Below are 20400 nucleotides of genomic sequence, written 5' to 3' on the forward strand. Positions count from 1 at the left end.
CACCAAATTCTAAATTTTTCATACCTCTAAACTCAAAACATCTTCACATGAAACTATGAATCAACACTAAATTTCTATCTGTAACAACAGAGATCGGGGAGTCCATTTTTTTTTTCATTTTGTCTCAATGGCTTGTTTTCTAAAGCCATGCCAGTTGTTTTGTGCATTAACCTGTTCCTACTAACAGTTTTTCTAACTCCATCTAAGTTAACAGCATAAGGTGATTCATTATGAATGACTACCTGAGTTCAAGTCACAGGCCTGTCACCACAGTTGGGTCACCCTGTATATTTTACTTCTGTAAACCTCAGTTTCCCCACATGTAAAATGTGTATAAAATCACTACCCCTAAGGATAGTCCCAAGATTTAAATAAAATGGCATGCATAAAAGCTTGCAAATGCTCCAAAAAAAAAAAAAAAAAAAAAAGGAAAGAAAAAAAATCTGTTCTCTATTAAACAAATTGCTGGTTGCCAAAAAGGAAGAGGTGGGGGAAATGGGAAATTGGGTGAAGAGGGGTGTGGGAGATACAGGTTTCCAGTTATGGAACGAAGAAGTCACAGGAATAAAAGGCACAGCATAGGGAACATAGTTAATAATATTGTAACAGTGTTGTATGGTGGTAGATGGTAGCTACACTTGGTGTGAGCAGAGCATAACATACAGAGAAGTTGAATCACTCACTATGTTGTACACCTGAAACTAATGTAATATTGTGTCGACTATATTCAAATAACAAATTTTTTATAAAATCCATTCTCTACTCACTTCTGAAAAATTTTCACTGCCTGCCTATTACATGCAAAGCACCATTAATTAACGCCTTCCCCTAACTTATCTTCTTAAAGTTTTTAGATAAATGCGTATCTTAAAAAAAGTATTGCACTCAAAAGTATGCCACTTTTAATATGTGGAAAATTGACTTAAAGTCACCAAATTTTTCTGTAACTGAAGTTATGGAAACCACTCTTGGAGACCATATCATATTTATAAAACAGTTCTCAAAAAAACATTTTTTGTTACAAAGAACATATTCACCATTTATGTAACACAATCATTCCTTTGGATTTATTCCGTGGCTTTTAGGTTTAATTTATTTGTGAGTTGCAAAGACTATTATGCAAAATTCAAGAAATGAATAAAAAGGAAAAGATAAGTGATTGACAAAATTAACTGCAGTATGCTGACACAGTTCCGTGGCGATCACCTTCCTGTCCTGGAAGAGAGCAAGGTGGAGCTGGCAAATTGTGGGAAACGCAACAGCTTTTTGTTCTTAAGAGTGCAGAGTGGAGGGAGGTAAGAGTTAAAAAAAAGTGAATTGCAAAATCTCTGTCAAATGTGAGTTATTGTGATCTGAAGCATGTCTACTGCATTAGACTCTCACCCAGGCTTTAATTCTGGGGCTTCTTTTGCAAAAACGCAACTAGTATGGCTTTGCCCATGATACATCCACATCACAAAAATGAATGATCTATTTCAAGAGAAAGGAAACTGGCGCCTGTCACCTGAATTTGAGTTCTGCCATAAGGGCTGAATATGTGACTCACAGATTCTCCATGACTCGGTTTGCTATGGGAAAATTGCCTTCCTAAATAAAAATCCTCTGCTTATATAGAAAATCACAGTATGTGTAAAAGTGATGGAGGACCCCCCAAAATGATATATGTTCTAATGTCCAGGGTGATAATGTGCAGAATATAGACTCATGTGCCAAAATCAACACTTCTGTTTTCAAACTAATGGTTTAAGTAATTCTACCTATAACAAAGAACTGGTTTTTTTTTTTTTTTTAAACAATTAGTGGTTAGGAGGGGTTGGGGGAGGGGAAATTGGGACATTATTGTTTAATGGGTACAGAGTATCAGTTTGGGATGATGAAAAAGTTCTGAAGATGGATGGTGGGGACAGTTACACAACAATGTGAATGCAGGTAATGCCACTGAACCATCCGCTTGGGAACAGTTAAAATGGTCAATTTTATGTTATGTAGATTTTACCACAATAAAAATTTTTAAAAATGTTATTAGCCTCAAAAATGAAAATACACAGAAGAAGAATGTATTCCTGCTTATAAATCCTTGTTCATGTAGACTGATTATAATCTCTCAAAGCAACTAGGTCAAAATGAGCACCCAATTAGATTAAGTGAATCATTAACATAACAAAAACATTTTGTCATTGTGGAAAGCCACTAGTCATGCCAAGAGGTTATACCTATGGAATTTTACACACACACACACACACACACATGCACACACACACAACTAATGGCTAAGAAAATAATAAATTTGTAGAACCTTATCTTCTTTAGTCAAATAGTAAAAGAAACCACGGTGGGGGTCCATACATAATGCATGCTTGAGAACCCTGTTACTACAGAATTCTCAGACTTACATGCAATCTCCAGGTGTAGCATATATTAGAACAAAACAGCCGGGAGAACAGTCTGCATTCTGAATCTCCCACGCACACTATCCCTTACCCCAGACAACTGGGCTCATTTCCGTTTGCTTACCACCAGTCCTAGTACGAGGGTGCGGACTCGCTCTCCTATCTCTGGAGAAATGTCATTGCCAAACTGCTGCAGGGTCGTAAGGAACCGTTTCAGCTTACTGAGCTGCCTGGCCCCACAGGCTGGGGGCAGCTGCTGATTAGCCAGAGAAGAAGAGGAAGAAGAGGAAGGCCCATTGCTAAAGCCATTGGGCGGCGAGGGGGCGCCATTCAAGGCTGTGGGTGAATGGCTCGTGCCATTAGTTACTGTCAGGAGCACAAAATCAGAAAGAAAAAATAAATAAATAAATTTACAGGGAATATGCACAAGGAAATCATAACCAAGCTTCATTCCCTTTAAATCGGGTGGATGTTGTGATTTAACCACTGTTGGGACTCTGCTGTAAAATGCTTTGGCATCACAGGATTTCCACAGGTTCGGGCACTGTGTAACTAAATGGGTCTGACTGCTCACCCTGCATGAGGGTCTTTCTACACGGAAGCTGGTAATACATGGGGGTCGGCTGTAACACAGGGACAGCCCTGCCTCCCATGTGCACATATGCCAACCACCTGAAATGTTTCAACCACACAACAAACAGCGCTGGGATGTCAGCCTTTTGTCACGGGCTTACATCAATATAACGGGACCATTCCTGTCTCAACTGTTCCCCCAGAGAAAGTGTACATTTGGTGGAGACTAAATTTATCACTGAACATTTTTAATCATGTTTTGTACACACAACTGACAGCTGTGTTTATAGAAATAAGACTTTCAAGTTTTAACCTTATACCACCCAATTAGAAGGCTATTTTCTCCCCCTCATATTTCTGAACCACTTCTTTAGGGAAAATGCAAATTTTATATAAGAAGCCAAATGGATATGGTAATTATCAAAGAGTTATTTCAAGACTTCGAAAAGGGACATCTCATTCCAACTAATAGCATGGATTGGTGGTAATGTGATAACTTCATTTCCGATAAAATGTATTTGAACATCAAGATAATTCGTAAGAACAAGACTAGAAAATTTGGCACATTTCTCACTAAAGAAAATGTTGATTTTATCATATTAAATCAATTAATTCGACAAACTCATCTTTAGCAAACCCATCTTTTTAATATCATTTTGACAGATTATCAACAGGGGTTTGAGGATGTCTTAAGTACTCTATTATTCTTAAAAGTTTCAAGAATGAAATGGTCCCTTGTCCCAAATGAGCACCAAAGCAACCTGTCATGGAATGATTGCTCCTCTCACAGGAGACATCTGCCTATCCCTGTGGCTTTGGGTAACAGCAAACCAAATACAAGATGACAGGGTTATAACTCGGCACCACTGCAGCCTCCTGCTCCTTCCACGTTTGGAAAGGTCTTTTAAATGGCAGTGCGACGCTGCGTAAACAGCCTGGGCTGTGTATTCAGCCAATCCCTTCTAATCCCAGGGATCTATCTGTTTTTGCCTCTTAGTTATTTTTCATTCATATAGGCTTCATGGCACGTGGTCTGTAAATAGTATTATCTGCAACCGATAGCATTTATTAGTTTCACAAATCCTCTATGACCATTTTAACCAGGATCCTGAGATTGATTGAAAACAAAGCTATCCACTACCCCTACTGGAATATACAGGAAAGGAAGAGAAGTTGCTGTTCAGTCAGAATGTTCTGTCCCTTCCTGGGACAACACAAAAAGCAATACACATCACTGATTCCGAACACAAGGCCTGAGCTCAGCTGGAAGGGAGGAAAGGTTTAATCAACATCTGACAGGTTCAAGACCAGAAAGATGCTGCTTTTTTCAGGAAGTTTTCTGTATGCAACTGTTGCCTAGAGCAATAGCCCTTCTAACTTAAGTATGCTAGGTTTTACTATCATTTGTAAATAACAGAAGAAAGTGGTATTAGAAGATCAGAAGTGACCTGGAAATAATTGTAGGGTATTAACATGTGCCAAGTCAAAACGCACAAACTAAAATAAGGAGTTACATATTAAGTCAACTGAAAGTTAATGGTGATAACAAATGGAGTTGCAGACCCAATGAATGCAGTATTCTTCACCGTGGAAAACAAAGCAGACTACAACTGTGAGGCAAAAATGAAAAGGCAGGCAAATACTGGTGGTCATACAAACTACACCCAAGATGCTATATGTCTGCAAAGGCTCAATAGCTACTCAACCAGCAACTGAACGATTTGGAGGGGGTTGGGGGAGGGGTGCTGCTCTTCTGTGTAACACATTGATGCTGGATCTTATTTTCCCTTAATTTTTATTTGCAGGAAAAAAAAAATTAGACTTCAAAATGTAAACAGGAAATGCAGAAATGCCTACTCACAAGTCGTCGGTGTAAATGAACTGGTTCTCGGAGCTCCTTGAGTTGTGGGGGGAGGGGGCATGGTGGGAGGAGTCAGCCTAGACGGGGTCTTCACATCCACAGGTGAGTCTGGCATCGTGGAGTGCTTCTCAGTCCGATCTGGAGGACGCCACCATGAACAGGTTATTTTCCTCCTTAAGCACCTTCGTTGTTTTGTTTTGTTTTTTTTTAAGTGGGGTTCATCTTTTTTACAAGTGAACAGAAGAACTCCGACATCTCCTATCAATAAAGTAGGCTTATCTACTGAAGTTTAAATCAGGACTTTATCATCCAAACCCCACTTAAGAAGGTGTAGCACAGATGGCAGGACCTCATTTGTAACTGGGTTATTTTACATCCTATTGTTATTTCTGGCTTGGGCAGATGCTACCTTGGTAGTGTTATATGCACCAGCACAACTTCACTGCAAGCTGAAGCCAACATTAGCAACAGCTAAAAAATAGATGGGGAAGTAGAATGGTAATAAACCCTTTAGCTCAGAAACGACACAAATCTGCAGCTCTGTTATGCAGGTGAGATATGCCTAGGAGCCAGCATTTTGCAATGATTTTTTCATAATACCTGCCATTCCCTCTTCACGCTTACTTTCTGGCCTATTAGGTGAAGCGGGTTATGTCTCCCAGATACACCTCTCACTTCAATGTCGCTCTGCCATTTGAAAAATCACCACTACGTAAATGCTGTGTTTTACACAATGAAGGTAAACTAATTTACTCAGAATTAGTGAGTTTACAACCCACCGTCTTAAAAACATGAGACCAATACTTCAATTAATAATCTCACTCAGAATAACAATGGAAAAGTTTCCAAATTGAGAACTAAAAAGAACTAAAGGCCCTCCCTGTATCTTTTCATGAGTATGTGACAGATATGGAGAAATCTCCTGATTACCCAATAATGAACATTTGAGCTTCGGGACTGTTTCCTACTAAATAGATTCTTTCCTTTGAAATTTCAAGCTGTTTTTTTCTCAAATCTATTTATCAAAGCGACAGATCTCTAGCAAAAAAGTAGGTTTCATTTGTTTCTTCAGATCCAATTTTCTACAAACACTGTGTGCCTGTGCATGCGTGCGCACCCCCCCCCCAAAATGTCTGAGGCGCCTCTTACAGTCTCAGGTGCAGATATTTCCCATTTGGACTATTTGAAAAGTAACACAGACTACTGATCAAGAATTAGTCTTTTAAAACCTTATGATAACCATAGGGAGAAATTCTCAAAAATTACTTAAAAGTCTCTATTTTAAAAATGGAAAATCCAAACTACTACTACTAAGGCAATTCCAAACCCAGATCACACCTATATTCAGAGCCGATTCGTAAGACTTGGGTAGCAACAGAACATAACATTTTAAAGTTGAAATAATGTTGATACCATATAAGGGAAACTGTGATAGAAGAATAAAAACATAATCATCCTTCTAAGAACAGCATTTTGATAACCTAGCAGCCGGGTCTCTAATTCTTAATCTCGACTGCTGGCTGAGAAACAACGAATGTCCCTTCTTCAGTAAATACGTGTTCTGAGTGAAATGATGGTAAAAACACACCATTGAGAGCATTTCTACCTTTATCTTCCTGTTCAAAACTCATCTTCATATGGCAATTCCAGAGCATTTAACACCCAGAATCAATAAAACCCTTACTCTAGAAAAATACAGAAGTTAGGCAGGTTTAAAACCGCTTCTTCAACAGTTAAAATCCCTGCACAGTCTACTCACCTCAACCAACCTCAGCAACAAGGGAATAAATAGCTTTCCGCTTATGTTGCAGCTGAGGGTAGAGGTACGGCAGCAAATACAAGTCTCCCTAAATAAAGGCAAATATTTCTGTCATGCCAAGGAAGGAGGGATAGAGGGAGGCTTGCCAGAGTCGGCTGGGAGATAACAGTGGGAACTGCTGGTCCATCTGGTTTTCATTCTGCTAACACTCACGCTGAACTGTGAGAGAAGGCAGTCCAGATACACAGATTTGAAGCACGTGGTTGCACAGACAGAGAAAGGAAGAGCAAGAGGGGGAAGGGGAAGTGGGAATAATGCAAAAATAAATAAATAAAGCAACGGAAGGAAAAGAGAAGAGAGAAAAGACCAACACAGGGAGAAAAGAGCCTATGTGAAGAGAAAGGTCCTAGGGATGGCTTCGTCTACCCGCAAAAACGCTGAGCCTCCGTAGGCACAGCCCCTACACCTTACTTGCCTCGATGGACCTCCTGAGCAAAAACCTAAACTGGAATACATATCTTAATCCCTGTGTTCCTCTACTCTGTTTGCCGATGCTAAGAAAAAAGGAAAGGAACTATAAAACTGACAACAGGGTTTCCTCTTCAAACTTAAGATGATGTTAATAATAGTAACAACAACAACAATAAAAGGGAGATGAGTGATTTTTTTTTTAAGATCTTTGAAATGACACCGATACTTTAAGAACAGTAACCACTGAGCCAATAAATAGCAAAAAACACCACTGATCCTAACAGGAATATATCCATTCTCACTGGAATATATGTATATGTGTATATATTTAGGATTTTGACTTTAGCCAGATTTCTGTGATGGTTAGCTTCACTCTGATCAAATGGAGTTCCAACCCAGAGGTCCTACAAACTTAGACAAAGTGGGACCATATGTAACTCATTCTGGGCTGTTCAGTGCAATCAATCCAGGATGGGGATCGATGGGGAAGGAACCAGCCAGGCCTAACCCGTACACACACACAAACCCTCTGGAGTAGAGAGATTTAAGATAAATTCAGAAAACGTGTTTCAAGTATGCTGAGTTCTGTTGCATTTGTTTTGGATTACTTTAAAAAAAAAACATTTTGAAATATATATTCTTGAAACTTTTATAACAAACAGCAAAAGAGCTATGATTCAACCACAGAAGTATTTCACTCCACTTCAAATTAGAAGATACAGTAAAACCAATATTAAGTTAGAATATTTCTTATGTAATTTTTTAAGTTTATGAAAATTACACTGTTCTTAGATGTAATTTCTATTTTTAGTTGCTGCAGGGGAATGCTGACATTTATTGAAAAACTGACACAAAATGATAAAAAAAGAAAGAAAGAAAAACAATCTCTATTAGAGCAGGAAGGTATGTGTAATCAAAAAGACTGACTTTACGTCTACCTTAACGATTCACACCACTTCTAAATAAAGATCTCCTCTATGTGGTAACATTTCAACTCACCTGGCCAATATCCAACACATATGTACCAAAGAAGGCTGAAACATGGAAGAAAATGTGGCATATATAAATACATTACTGATACCATTTCAATACCCAATTCAGTGTCAAGGCCTTCTCGAAGTGGTGCGGTTTCCATTTCCGGTTTTCTTTTTTTAAGTAAAAAGAAAAGGTATGGCATAATCTACCATAGCCCTTATTTTACTTTTAGTTAGTTCAAACAGTTCCAGATGTGTTTTTAAGGTATGAAGACTAGGCATTCTATATTTTCCTTGTTTACATACTATTCTAGAGATGATTCGTGTAAATAGAAGTTCAGGGTTGGTAGAGAGAACATCGTTTTCTGAGTTCATGGCAATTAGAATAGAAGCAGCAGCTACATCCAGGACATGTTATGGATTGAGAAACCTCTTGGCGAATTAAGCAGTTAATGCAGAATTAGTCCGATCTGAGTCAGCGGCAAGATGTTCAATGAAGGGGAGTAGCCCAAGAGGAACTCGAGTACTACTACGGAAAGGAGGAGGCAGCTAGGGAGGCACAAAACTGGGTACAGAATTTGATTTTTATTTTTACGGAAAATACAACAAATGCAGGCCTGACAACAGAATCATTTAGTGACTCCACTGTCTGGGTGTGAGACATTCCAGGAAACTGTCTGCAGACCGGAATGGTGGCCATCCAGGCTTCCCAAGGCTGCCATCTCACTTCCCCACTGAGCACTCCTGGAATGCTCACTCCTACTCAGAACCCTTGAATAACACCTGAGAATAAAAGTCAAATGCTAACATTTCACGCATGATGGAATGATACAATGGAAGACTATTTGGAATAACAGATGAATTCCCCAGTTAAGAGAGTACTTGCTTTCAAATGTAGACTCAACCCTTAGTAGTGGGTCCTCCGGCAAGTTACCTGGAGCCTCAGTTCCTCATAAGAATAGGGATACATCCTCTCTGCCTCAGCAGGACCCTGGCACGTGCCTACTCATGTCAGGCACAAACATGTGTGATCTCCACTCTTTTGTGCCCGCGGCTTTGTGATCCACTCATGGCTTTACTTCCAATGTCCTTCCCCCACATCTATGCTTTCTCTGTACAGGGCACCTTGGCACTCCCTGCCTTTTCTGCCTCTCTTTTTGTGCTGGTGTTCCATTTCTTTCTTGCTGGAAAGTCCTGATTTGGCTCAGGTGCACAATTCTTGGGGAGCAGATCCTTCTTCTTTTAATCAGGTTGTCACATTCCCCTTTATCAGCAACAGGTTTCAGAGGTAAGGGCTGTGCTCCAATTCTGGACAAGGGGTCATGAAGGAGGTCTATGGAAGAAGTTTTAGGAAAGACTTCCTCACTGTCTAATCAGAGACCCAAGGAAGAAACAGACTCTCTTCTTCTGATAGGCACTGTTATATCTGTGATTCCTTCACTTTACTTCTGTAGAGCCTACTTTTCTTACCCATTAAATTAAGAATCTTAGATTATACGACCACAGGGATCTTTTGCAAAATCTAATATTCTCTGGTTTCTTTCTACAGATATGGCTTATGTTCATTTCAAACACAAAGAAGACTACCCAGAGAACATAAATCTGACAATAAAGGGACCACACAATTATTTTGAAATTGGTGATTATAACCAGACTTCCTCTGTTCACATAAATTTCTATGTCCACAAGAATGTCCACAAGAATGTGTCTGCATAGAAATCTTTTCCCACAAACATGACAATTAACATCCACCTCTTGTTTACAAAAACATTTTCAGTCCTCATTACCAACGATTTGGTGATGAAATAACCCCACCAATGTCCACTTGTCCCTGTTTAGTTACCATCAAAACACTCATTTTCATAGCCCAGGCTAAAAGAGTACTCTACACTCACTTTTGCTTCCTCCTCATTTCCCACTCCATCTTTCCTGTACTTCCAGTGGATGTCAACGAGACTTTCTGCCTGAAAGTTTCCCTCCCCATACTCGGACCTGCCATACCCACTCAACTCATTACTACCATGGGAGTCACCATGTTCTTTCATGACCTGTACCAAGATACCAGCAGCTGGCTCAGGCACAGCACCTCATCCAAGATGGACAAAAGCAGTCATTCTCTAACATTTTTACCTACAGATTTGAAGGAAGAATAACAATCCCACTGCAGAGGTAGAAAACTGCACTGTCTACTGCCCTCCATGTCCAGCAAGCAGGTATTTCATGAAAAATAAGGCAACCAACAGGCAGAAAGAAATGATGAGAAATGGCAAGAGATTATCCTGAAGAATAAAAGTCTGCGTTCTACCAGATCCTCCGGGCTAGGTGCATCTCTAAAATTCCTACAGTGTGATCTTCTGAACCAGCTACAGATTCTAGGCCGTCAATCACTCCATTGCCTAAAACCTAGTTCGAGTTACTTTTCACGTGAAACCAAAGAATTCAGACTAAAATAATAGTGTAGTAGCATCAAGATCGCCTCCTAACTCCCACTGGAACTCTTCAATTATCTCTTCCTTATTAATCCAACAAACACTGGGTCCTTTAGCTGACATCTCTGTAGCATCTGATGCTCTTTCACCACTTCCTCCCTTTTGAAACATCGTGGTCCCCGGGAGTCCCCAATTCCAACGCTCTCCTCATTCTTCTCAGGCCTTCCTGGCTGCTCCTCGTCAGTCTCTTCTACGGCTCACCTTTCTCTACCTCTGTGATAACCACTGGTGTCTCCCCCAATGTTCCTTCATGGTTCCTTTTCAAATTTTCACTCTACACCTTTTCCTTAGTGACTTCATTTGTGTGGTGGTGGTCACCCCATGGACCTTCTGTGGATGACTTATACCTGTACTTCTAGTCCTACCACCCCTCCCAAGTTCTACATCCAAACATCCAGAGGGCTATTCCCTTCCACAGCCTGGATTCAAATCCTCCTCATCCGTCATCGCTCACGTGGTCTAATCAACAGCCCACTGAACGGTCTCCCTGCCCTGTACTATTCATCTCTGTTCCACGCTCCAAATCGCAAGGTCATTTCACCACATATGTCACAGATGTGATCAGCGATCTTACTCCTCCATCTTAATCCCTCTCTCCTTAGTATCTTCAAAGAGCTTTTATACTGTTAAGCATAAAGTCCATGTGTCTTAATAGGGGATTCAAAGACCTCTGGGACCCATCTGATTCCTATAACTGCTCCAGACTCATCTTCACTTCTCCCTTCCACCCCCACCCCCACCTCTGAACTCTGAACTCAATACTGAACTAATGCAGCTCTCTAAACGCTCGCCCCTTATTACCCTGTCTAGATCCCTCTTGTAGCACTGACGGCACTGTATTGAGAACCAAGTCAGTCTCCCCCCAGATCATAATTTATTCAAGGATACTTACGACATCTTCCTTGTTTTTATAGTCTCATCACTCTGCACAGTACCTGATGCACAGAAGGTGCTCGATACGTTTAGTATTTTAAATGAATACATATTGCTATAATGTCACAAGGGATGTCTATAGTCACAACTTTGAGACTCCCGAACTTTAAAGAGACACGATAAATTTAACTTAAAATCATCTCCATCTTTGTTCTATCATCCTAAAAGAATTCTAAAAAGAATTTCTATATTCTAAAAACATTTAATCACCAAAGATAAATCTAAAAAAACACCAGCAAATTATTGAATTCACCAGCCTTTCAGTAATCACAACATATTCTCTAAAGGCCTTTTATATAATATTTTTAAAAAGGCTATGTAAGGCAATTTATATACATATAACCCACAGTCACCGAAAGCTCCTTTTACAGTAATTGTGCAATCATACATATGCACATTCGAAACGAAGAGAAAAACGTATTATGCACCAAAAACACTATTTTTTCCTACATTCCACAAGTTTTTCTGTTGCTTGTCTATGGATGGTGGGATTACACATTATTTTTAATTTCTCGCTATTTTCTTTTATTTAAATGTTCTACAATAAGAATGTTTTATTTTTACAAGCAAAAAAATACACATACAAAGACCAACTAATTAGGATTAAGTCACCTAGAAATCGGGCACTGTACCAAAAACTCTGCATGCTTTGTCTCTTTTTAAATCTCACTATGAAAAGGTACTACAGATTTGCCCGTCTTATAAAAAGGAACTGAGGCCTAGAGGGGTTGGACAATCTGTCCAAGATTACAAGCCAGAACTCATTCCAGGCCTTCTCAGAGTTCATGATCATCTAAAACTAATGTTCTTTTATACATGATCTAGAAAACTGAAATAAAGACACATTCCATAAATGTTAAATTGAGAGTTAGCATCATACTAGAACTTCATCATCCAATAATTACTGTACTGGCCACGTATGACCATGTAAATTTTAATTAATTAAAGTTAAACAAAATTTGAAATTTAGTTCCTCAGTCACACTAGCCACATTCAAGAGTTCAACAGCTGTGGCTACGTGGCTGCCCTATTAGAGAACTCGGCCCTGGAATGCTTCTGTCATGACAAAACCACAGTGTCATACTAGCATCATGGCTCCATGGCAGGAGTCCCTAGAGATGACAGTGCAGACTGAAGGAGCAGGGATGAGGAGGGCCTTTGGCTTCATCCTAAACACCTTCAATCCCATTCAGATCTTTCACTTGTTTAATAAATTGGGCTTCTGAATGGGATTTCATTTGGTGGTTAAGGCTAGAAAAAAACAATAGCTTAAAACCCAATGACTAAGACAAGTGAGCTCTCAGCTCTCATAGAGTGGGAGAGGAAGACAGGAAATTAGTAAACACTTGGAGGCACTGTACGAATGAGAACAAGGCCAAGGATTCAGTCCTGGAACGAGCCAGTCGGCGGCTGGGCCAGCAGCTAATCTGGAATCAGAGAGGAGAGCCTGAAGACCAACTTCATGTCTTTAAAAAGCATGAACTTGGGTTAAGATGGAAGACAGGCAAAAGAATGAACTGAATCCATACTAATCTATCTCTATTTCTAGAAAACATGGTTTCAGTAATGCTTGGGTCACGTCCTTATGGGGCCAATAATGGGAATTTCCCTTCCCTTCCTCTCAAGCATTTATCTAGCTAGTACTTGACGTATTTCTCCTGGTTCTGAGTGTCTCCCCAACCACAGTGTCAGCTTTGAGAATGCAGAAATTTCTACCTGTTTGTTAACTCCAGCCTCCATGGCATTAAGAAGAGTGCTTGACATAGTAGGCATTTGACTTGTTGGACGAATGAAGAAAGTAAACAAGCTAGAAAGCAAAGCTAGTTGCTGACAAAACAGCCAGAGACGTATCAGGAACTATGGTTACGTAGGGTGGACAAAGGATGAGTAAGGCAGAAGAGATACACACCGGAAGCACACACCCATGTACACGGAGGGAAAAATGCTAAGTAGTAGAAGCAAGAAATAGTCTCAACCACTCTGCTCACTTTTTGACAAAGATGACAAAGACCACCAAGAGAAAGTGCAATAACCGTGAATGAGTACCCAAATGGTGGTTCTTGCTGGAAAACTCAATTACTAATTTCCTAAGGTATGAAAAGGACCACTGGTCATGTGAATACAGGGGGACTTTAGGCATTACCTCCACATGTTAATTCCTTAGAAATGTCATCTGTCCCACAGCTGTCACCACCTTTACTCCTGTGACTCCTGCTGCCAAGTCTAAGAACCACTTACTGGAGGACACCACGTAGCTATCGTGCAGCCCAGGTTTAGCTACCCCACTTCAGCCAGCACCATTCCACACTGAGGGGCTTTATGCATGAGTGTTCTTTGGAAGATTTCCTTTGGGGGGAAAAAAAAAGAGTCTCCTGTTTGAGAAGAGTTTGAACCCCCTGGCACAGGCAGCCACCAAATGTTCGCCGAATGGCTGTGACAAAAATACTTCAGGAAAAACCAAATCACCCAAATGCACCGAAAAGTAACTCCTGCTTATGTAAAGAGCAGAGAAAGACACAGGCACCACCAAGGGCCCATAAACGGAACACATGTATCTACAGAACACCCTGCTGCCAAACTGCAGATTATTCCAGAAAGTGGGGAAAAATCATTAAATAATAAGTGATCCAAACATTTCACAATTTTTAAGTGTGGACAATTTTCCTCCAGTAAGATCTGTCTTACGGCCAACGTGAAGGGCCATTAAGAAGGCTTGTGGAGCTGCTGCAGGGCGTAGCACACACAGCCAGGGCCATCAGGTACCGACATCCAGGTTAAAGCTAGTGAATCTAGGCAGGAAATGATGAAGGTACACAGGGCATGTACCTGTGGCTAAATCGCAGACAAGTAAGGAGCAGGAGCTCAAATGACTCTTTGTTGAATCTAATCGAATAGGCTCTTAAAAAAACAACCAGTACTGTTAGTTTAGACTTCACATGATAGGCAACTGGGAAAGCACTGAGAGTTTTTAGGTAGTTGAGTGGTATGCTCATTTCTATCTTATATTATGGATATACATGGAGCAGAGAATAAATAGGGTAAGAAAGGCAAGAGAGCAGGAGTTCTGGTTTGCAATAGTCTAGGCTAGAAATAATACAGGCACCCAGCATGGAAGTGGCTCTTAAGAACATAGCCAAGATCCAGGGGACATTTTTATAGTCTATGTCAAATTCACAGAGCTTGGCAGTAAAATAAAACTGAACCTTGAGCAAGAAGGAATCTAGAAGTTCATGGTAATGTTAAAAACCAAAACCAAAACACAGCAGGAAGAATCATTTGGAGAAAGGCGGGATAAGTTAAGTCACAGTTTATTTAGAGATATCCCTGCAAGACTCTGTTGTTCTTACATAAAACATCCTGAATGTCTTTGTCTTGCACATGGGTCACCATCTAATTATTCTTCCTCCTAAATGTGCTTCTCCATCGCCGTGAGCACCCTCAAGCACCACCATGGCTCCCCTGGACTTTCTCGGAAGCTAGTCTGGTAAAACCCTTCACCCTACGCTGCGATCCTTTTATCCCACAACAGGTGGGATGATCTTGTTAAACACAAAACTAATCACTCGCTGAAATAAAAGCATTTATCCAAAAATACCTGAGCCATCTACGAAGCCATCTAAAACAGGTACTGTTTTAGACACAGAGAAAAGACAAGGGACTCACAGGAAAATCACTGCCCTCAGGAACTTTACATTCTAATGATCGGATCAAGTTACTCCCCTCTTTAAAGTGTTTCAGTGGTTTATCATCACTCTCAGGGTAAAATCCAAAACCCTTTAAATGACCTACAACCTAGACAGATTTAGTCTCTGCTGGCCTCTCCTATCTCATCTCACATCTCACTGGTTTTATAGGTTGCAAACTTCACTTTACCTCAGGGCCTATCAGCCTGGAAAACCCATCTCAGCTCAAATTCACTTACTCAAGGAAGGCGTCTTTGGTCCCTCCCCAGCCCCTTGTACTGTAAGCTCTCCTGTATCACCTAATTGTTTTTTATAGGACTAATTGCAACTATTACAAATAATTGTATAATTACTCGTTTGTCTAACACCCCCTCCCAGACGACAAAATGCTCTGTAATGGCAGTGAGCATGGCATTTCATCTCCTATCATACATCAACTCAGTCCCAGAATTTAGTATGCTGCCGAGAACCTAGTACAACCATGCATAAATACAGACATTTTCCATTTAAAAATACAGATCTGAAGGTACAAGCACAGCAAAGCGATTATACTCTTTATTCTCCTTAAGAGGGATTTCGAAGTTTCTTCAGTGATAGAAATATCAAAATAAGGGTGATAATAATGGAACCCCTCCTCTTTATACCCTCTTCCCCCGTCCATGGGACTTCTGCGGACACCATGCCACCCAAGCTCCTCCAACAAAAGGCACAAACTCTAGTGATTCATCCAAAATACTGTTCAATCTTTTATCTTACTTGGGTTCTTAGCACCCTTTGATCTGTTGGGCCGCTTCTTATTCCTTTTCTCCTGCGGCAACATTCTCCCAGTCGTCCCTAGGAGTTTTAGTGAATGTTCCTGGCATCTGGCCTCTCCTCTCCGCCAGGGCCTCACCTCCTCTTCTGAACTGGCTTCCTCCCCTCTAGGCTCTGATGCAGGCCTTCTCAGCTACTGCAACAAATCCCGCCAACGCTATCTCCAGGCGAAGGATTCTCTCCTGAGAACCAGACAAGTCATCTAGCTTGCTTCACAACCCCTTGACAGCTGTATTTAGAACCAAACCTCACATCTGCCTTAGGAAATCAGTGCCTCCTCCTGTATATCAACCTCTGGGCACAGCATCACTTTCCCCCCAGCCGACCAAACCCAAAACACCACGATCATCCTCAGATGCCTCCCTCCACACCGTTCTCCTTGTACGCCCAATCCATTTCCTGTATCCTATCAGCTCCACTTCCAAATACACTTAGGATCCACCCTTAGTTCCCCCCTGGCCTGGGTTTCAGAATCTACGAGCCTCTGAAGGGTTTTCTCTACCTCCAGTTCCTCTCTGCACAAATGCCCCCCCCCTTGCTTCTAGAGCTGTATTTCTAATACGAGAATTTGACAAAATCATCTTATAACATGCCTACACTACACAACCTACTTAAAATCTTTCTCCATTTATAAAAGTTGATTGGGATAAAAGATGAAGGTCCCTATCTTTTCAACTGTATCTCCAGTGTCTAAGCAAGGATCTTACACACAGAAGGCCCTTAAATAGTCTGTATTAAACTATTCTTTTTTTTTTAAAGATTTTATTTTTGTTAAGTCAGCTCCACACCCAACGTGGGGCTCAAACTTACAACCCTGACATCAAGGGTCGCACACTCCACTGACTGAGCCAGCCAGGCACCCTCTAAACTATTCTTCAAAAAATTATCAAGATGTCATTCTGTCTCATTTTGTAAGTATTGTAATCATTAGATATAATGCAATCCCAAGCAAAATACCAATAGAATTTTTCCAGAATTTTACAAATGTAAAAGTCAATCTGAAATGAAATTGAAAATAGCTAGGAAACTTTGAAAATAAAGTGTAATGAGGAAATGCAGCCTAGCATTTATTAAAATGCACCACCACTATAATAATTTGAACAATGTGCTACTGGTACAGAAATAACCAATAGAGCAGAATAAAAATTTAAAAGAAGCAGAAAAATATAAAGCTCAGAAACGGACACACATTTATCTAAGAATTCAGTATATGATAAAGATGACTTGTAATATTAGGAAAAGATAAAGCAATTCAACAAACTTTCTTAGGAAATACTAGACAACAATTTGGAAAAAATTAAGCAAACCCCTTTCTCATACCATATATCCAAAGCCATTCATTTCCATATGAATAAAATCTTTAATATAAATATTTTTAAAATACTAAATATATAGGTAATACACTAAGTTTATAAGTATATATACATACTTATTTAACCTTAGGATTAGGAAAGGGATTCTAAACTTGATAAGAAAGGCATAATGAACTGCACTTATTAATAAATTTGAGTATAACAAAGAATACCATAAACTAAGTAAAAGGCAAGTTGGCACCCAGGATACAAATATCTGTTACATGGCAACAATGGATTGATATCCTTGTTATATAAAGAGCTCCATCGAATCAATAACTAAAATTTGAAAAGCCTAACAAAAGTTGTAAAAGAGTAGGAAGAGGAATTGTACAAAAGAAAAATAAATTATCTATAACCCAACGGGGAAAAAGTTTAACCTCGCTGGTATTTTTTTTTTAATTAAAACAAGATACTCTTTTTCATCTAACATATTGACAGACTTTTTAAAATGACAATATAGCATTAGTTACAGTACAAACTGACACTATAACTAGCATGCTCTTACAAAATGATACCAATTTTCTTACAGGACAATAGGTAATATGTATCCATTGTTTCCAAATTACATATATCCATTAATAAAGCAACTCCACTCTTTGGAAATGATCCTAAATAAACAATATCAAGTGTACAAAGACATTTATATTGAAGAAGACTGGAAATAAGCGAATTGTCCAACAATGGGCATTTGGCAATTCAAATTCTAATAGAACCACACAGCGCAACTTAATGACACGTATATTTACATGGAAAGATCTTGAAATATACAGAGTCAGGGAAATAGTTACAAGATCTAGTTAGAAAAAAACAAAACAAAACTATTTTAAGACAGTTATAAATGGATGGATGTGTGTTTGTGTGTAAGTAAAAGTCTGGAAGGACATGTATACAAAGGATCTATATCAGAATATTAAGAATGGCTATCTCTCAAGTCAGTGGTTCACAATGAGGCAAAGCTTTCAAATTACCATCAAATAGTCATGCTATGAAAAGCCTCTTTCTTTTATATTTTTGGCTCGGTTTTAACAATGTATTTAGACAATTCTAAGACCCTCATATTTTCTCCTTATAACATCTCTGATGCTGGGACAAGGACTACAAAACCATGCAGTCAACACACTAAGCACTATAAGTGTTTAGTGGAAGCATTTTTTTTCTTGGTGAGTGATTCACAAAATAATTGTACACCTTAAAAGCAATTTAGGTAAAATACACCACACCTAGCTTTTTCTAGGAATGAAATGATCCGTGAAAAAATTTAAGGAACAATATACTTTATTTTAATTGGAACTCTACCAAGACTGTTCAGCTTTGGATTGAAAGAGTGAAAAACTGGGATTCAAGACGACCGAAAGGGGGTGTCCAGGAGGTGGGGTACTCTATGGGGCTGCAGCACATGAAAACCCTTGAACACATCACAAAGGTAGAAGAAATGCCTTATTCACCTCAGAATCCCAATCATCTAGCAGTCTCTAACATCAGTGTTTATTGAATAAAGGAATGAATGCTATTTTAGTAACAAAGAAGTCCACACACAGTAGCAGACAGAAAGGAAAAGACCTACAGGTCATGGGGTGAGAGAATCCACAGGTCTGCCAGAGCACTGTTAGACTAAAATCCCCAAATAAATGATCAAATTCTTTATAAAGCGTTCAAGGAGCACCAGGCACCATCAACAGAACCCTACACATAAAGGAGTTCCACTAAAAAGCTAAGTCGCCTAACAGGGTTCCCAAAGATACGTTTGAACTGCCTATGAATTTTATTAGCAAATTCTTTACATACAATGATATTTACAAACCAGTTGAGAACTGAAGGTATGTGTTTAAGTGGATATTTCTCCTTAGCATAATATGAAAATATAAGATCAAAATAAACTCTGTACAGTTGTATGAATTTCACATTCATCATTTCTTAATAGATGCTGCCTCAGTTAACATTTTGCATAATACAATTTTTCATGGAGGCCCATAACCTTATTTAAATTAATAAAGTAATTCCAAGAAGGTGCCCTAATTAATGAATTGCTAATAAATATTCCCAAAGGACAAAAGCTCAAGTTCCATTTACTAAAGAAATAACTGCATGTGTATATTCCAAGGCATCTGAGTAAGTCTATTTTCACCTCCCTTACTTCAAGACCCTTTAAAAGCCTGCATACCTTTTAATCTCAGGAAGACCATTGGGGAACCTAGAACTATAAAATCCTGAATAGCTACAGTCTGAATGACACATTTTTACAATTAACGCACCACCTTAAGTTCCAGGGATATGTCTCAACTAGATACATAAATAATTTCAAGTTAATAAGTCCTTAACGTAGCTTCATCTGTATATATACTTTAAATGTGGGTAAGCATGTTATTAAATTAAGATGACAGTCTAAATTCCCATCCATTTACTAGGAATCATTTATATTTCATATAGCACTAGAGATGTCTTCTCTGAGCTCACGAAGAATTATAATGGAGGAAAATCAAACCAAACATTGATGGACAACTACAAAGACCATCCATTCCACACACAAATGAAAAATGTTGCTGGCCAGAGATCTATAAGATCATTTTCAAAAACACAACCTCTTGACACTGTTTGTCAGATAAATTAATCACAAAAGTAATAAATGTCTAAATACACAGGAAGTTGTTCTCAGTCAAGTTTCACCACATTATTATTAACTTGTTACTAACAATAACTCAAATTAGGATATATCCGAAATTACCTGTATGATACTATCACTACTACTGCTCCCTTAAAAAACAAAGTGGTAGAATTTTTGGAACAGGACAATAGAAGTCCAACACAGAAGTCCACTGGGATTGTGAATGTCAATATTTCTTGACTGGCATGGAGTAAAGACACTGGGAAGCTCTGTTTTGAGGGGTCAAACAAGCACTCAGTAAGTGCATTTCTCTTCTCAAAAGTACTGGCCAGGGCATCTCAGGAAAGTTCCTGAAGGCTGCTAAAAAATTCCACAGACCCTTCATCTTCTTTCTTTGAAAAACAAGAACTTAGTTGTACAAGCTTAGACATGCAAGAAAACAACAGATTTTTTTCCCCTGGTAGATAATGTTTGATATGTCTCCTTGGGCTGACTCT

The 20400-nt window shown here is 39.3% G+C and overlaps 1 protein-coding gene across 6 annotated transcripts in view; it reads right to left on the bottom strand.

Annotated features, from left to right (window-relative positions):
• Positions 1-20400, bottom strand: part of RUNX1T1 (RUNX1 partner transcriptional co-repressor 1) — a 132612-nt gene that overhangs the window by 52427 nt on the left and 59785 nt on the right. For all 6 annotated transcript variants that reach the window (XM_034668295.1, XM_019796851.2, XM_019796850.2 and 3 more), the window contains 2 exons: positions 4825-4962; positions 2515-2756 (listed from right to left, as the gene is read on the bottom strand). In XM_034668295.1, coding sequence (XP_034524186.1) covers positions 2515-2756; positions 4825-4939 — 357 coding nt within the window. In that variant the 5' untranslated portion in view covers positions 4940-4962. Of the gene's footprint in view, positions 1-2514; positions 2757-4824; positions 4963-20400 lie in introns of those variants that run through there.

Source organism: Ailuropoda melanoleuca, chromosome 9, assembly GCF_002007445.2.
Source record: "Ailuropoda melanoleuca isolate Jingjing chromosome 9, ASM200744v2, whole genome shotgun sequence".
NCBI classification, from domain to species: domain Eukaryota; kingdom Metazoa; phylum Chordata; class Mammalia; order Carnivora; family Ursidae; genus Ailuropoda; species Ailuropoda melanoleuca.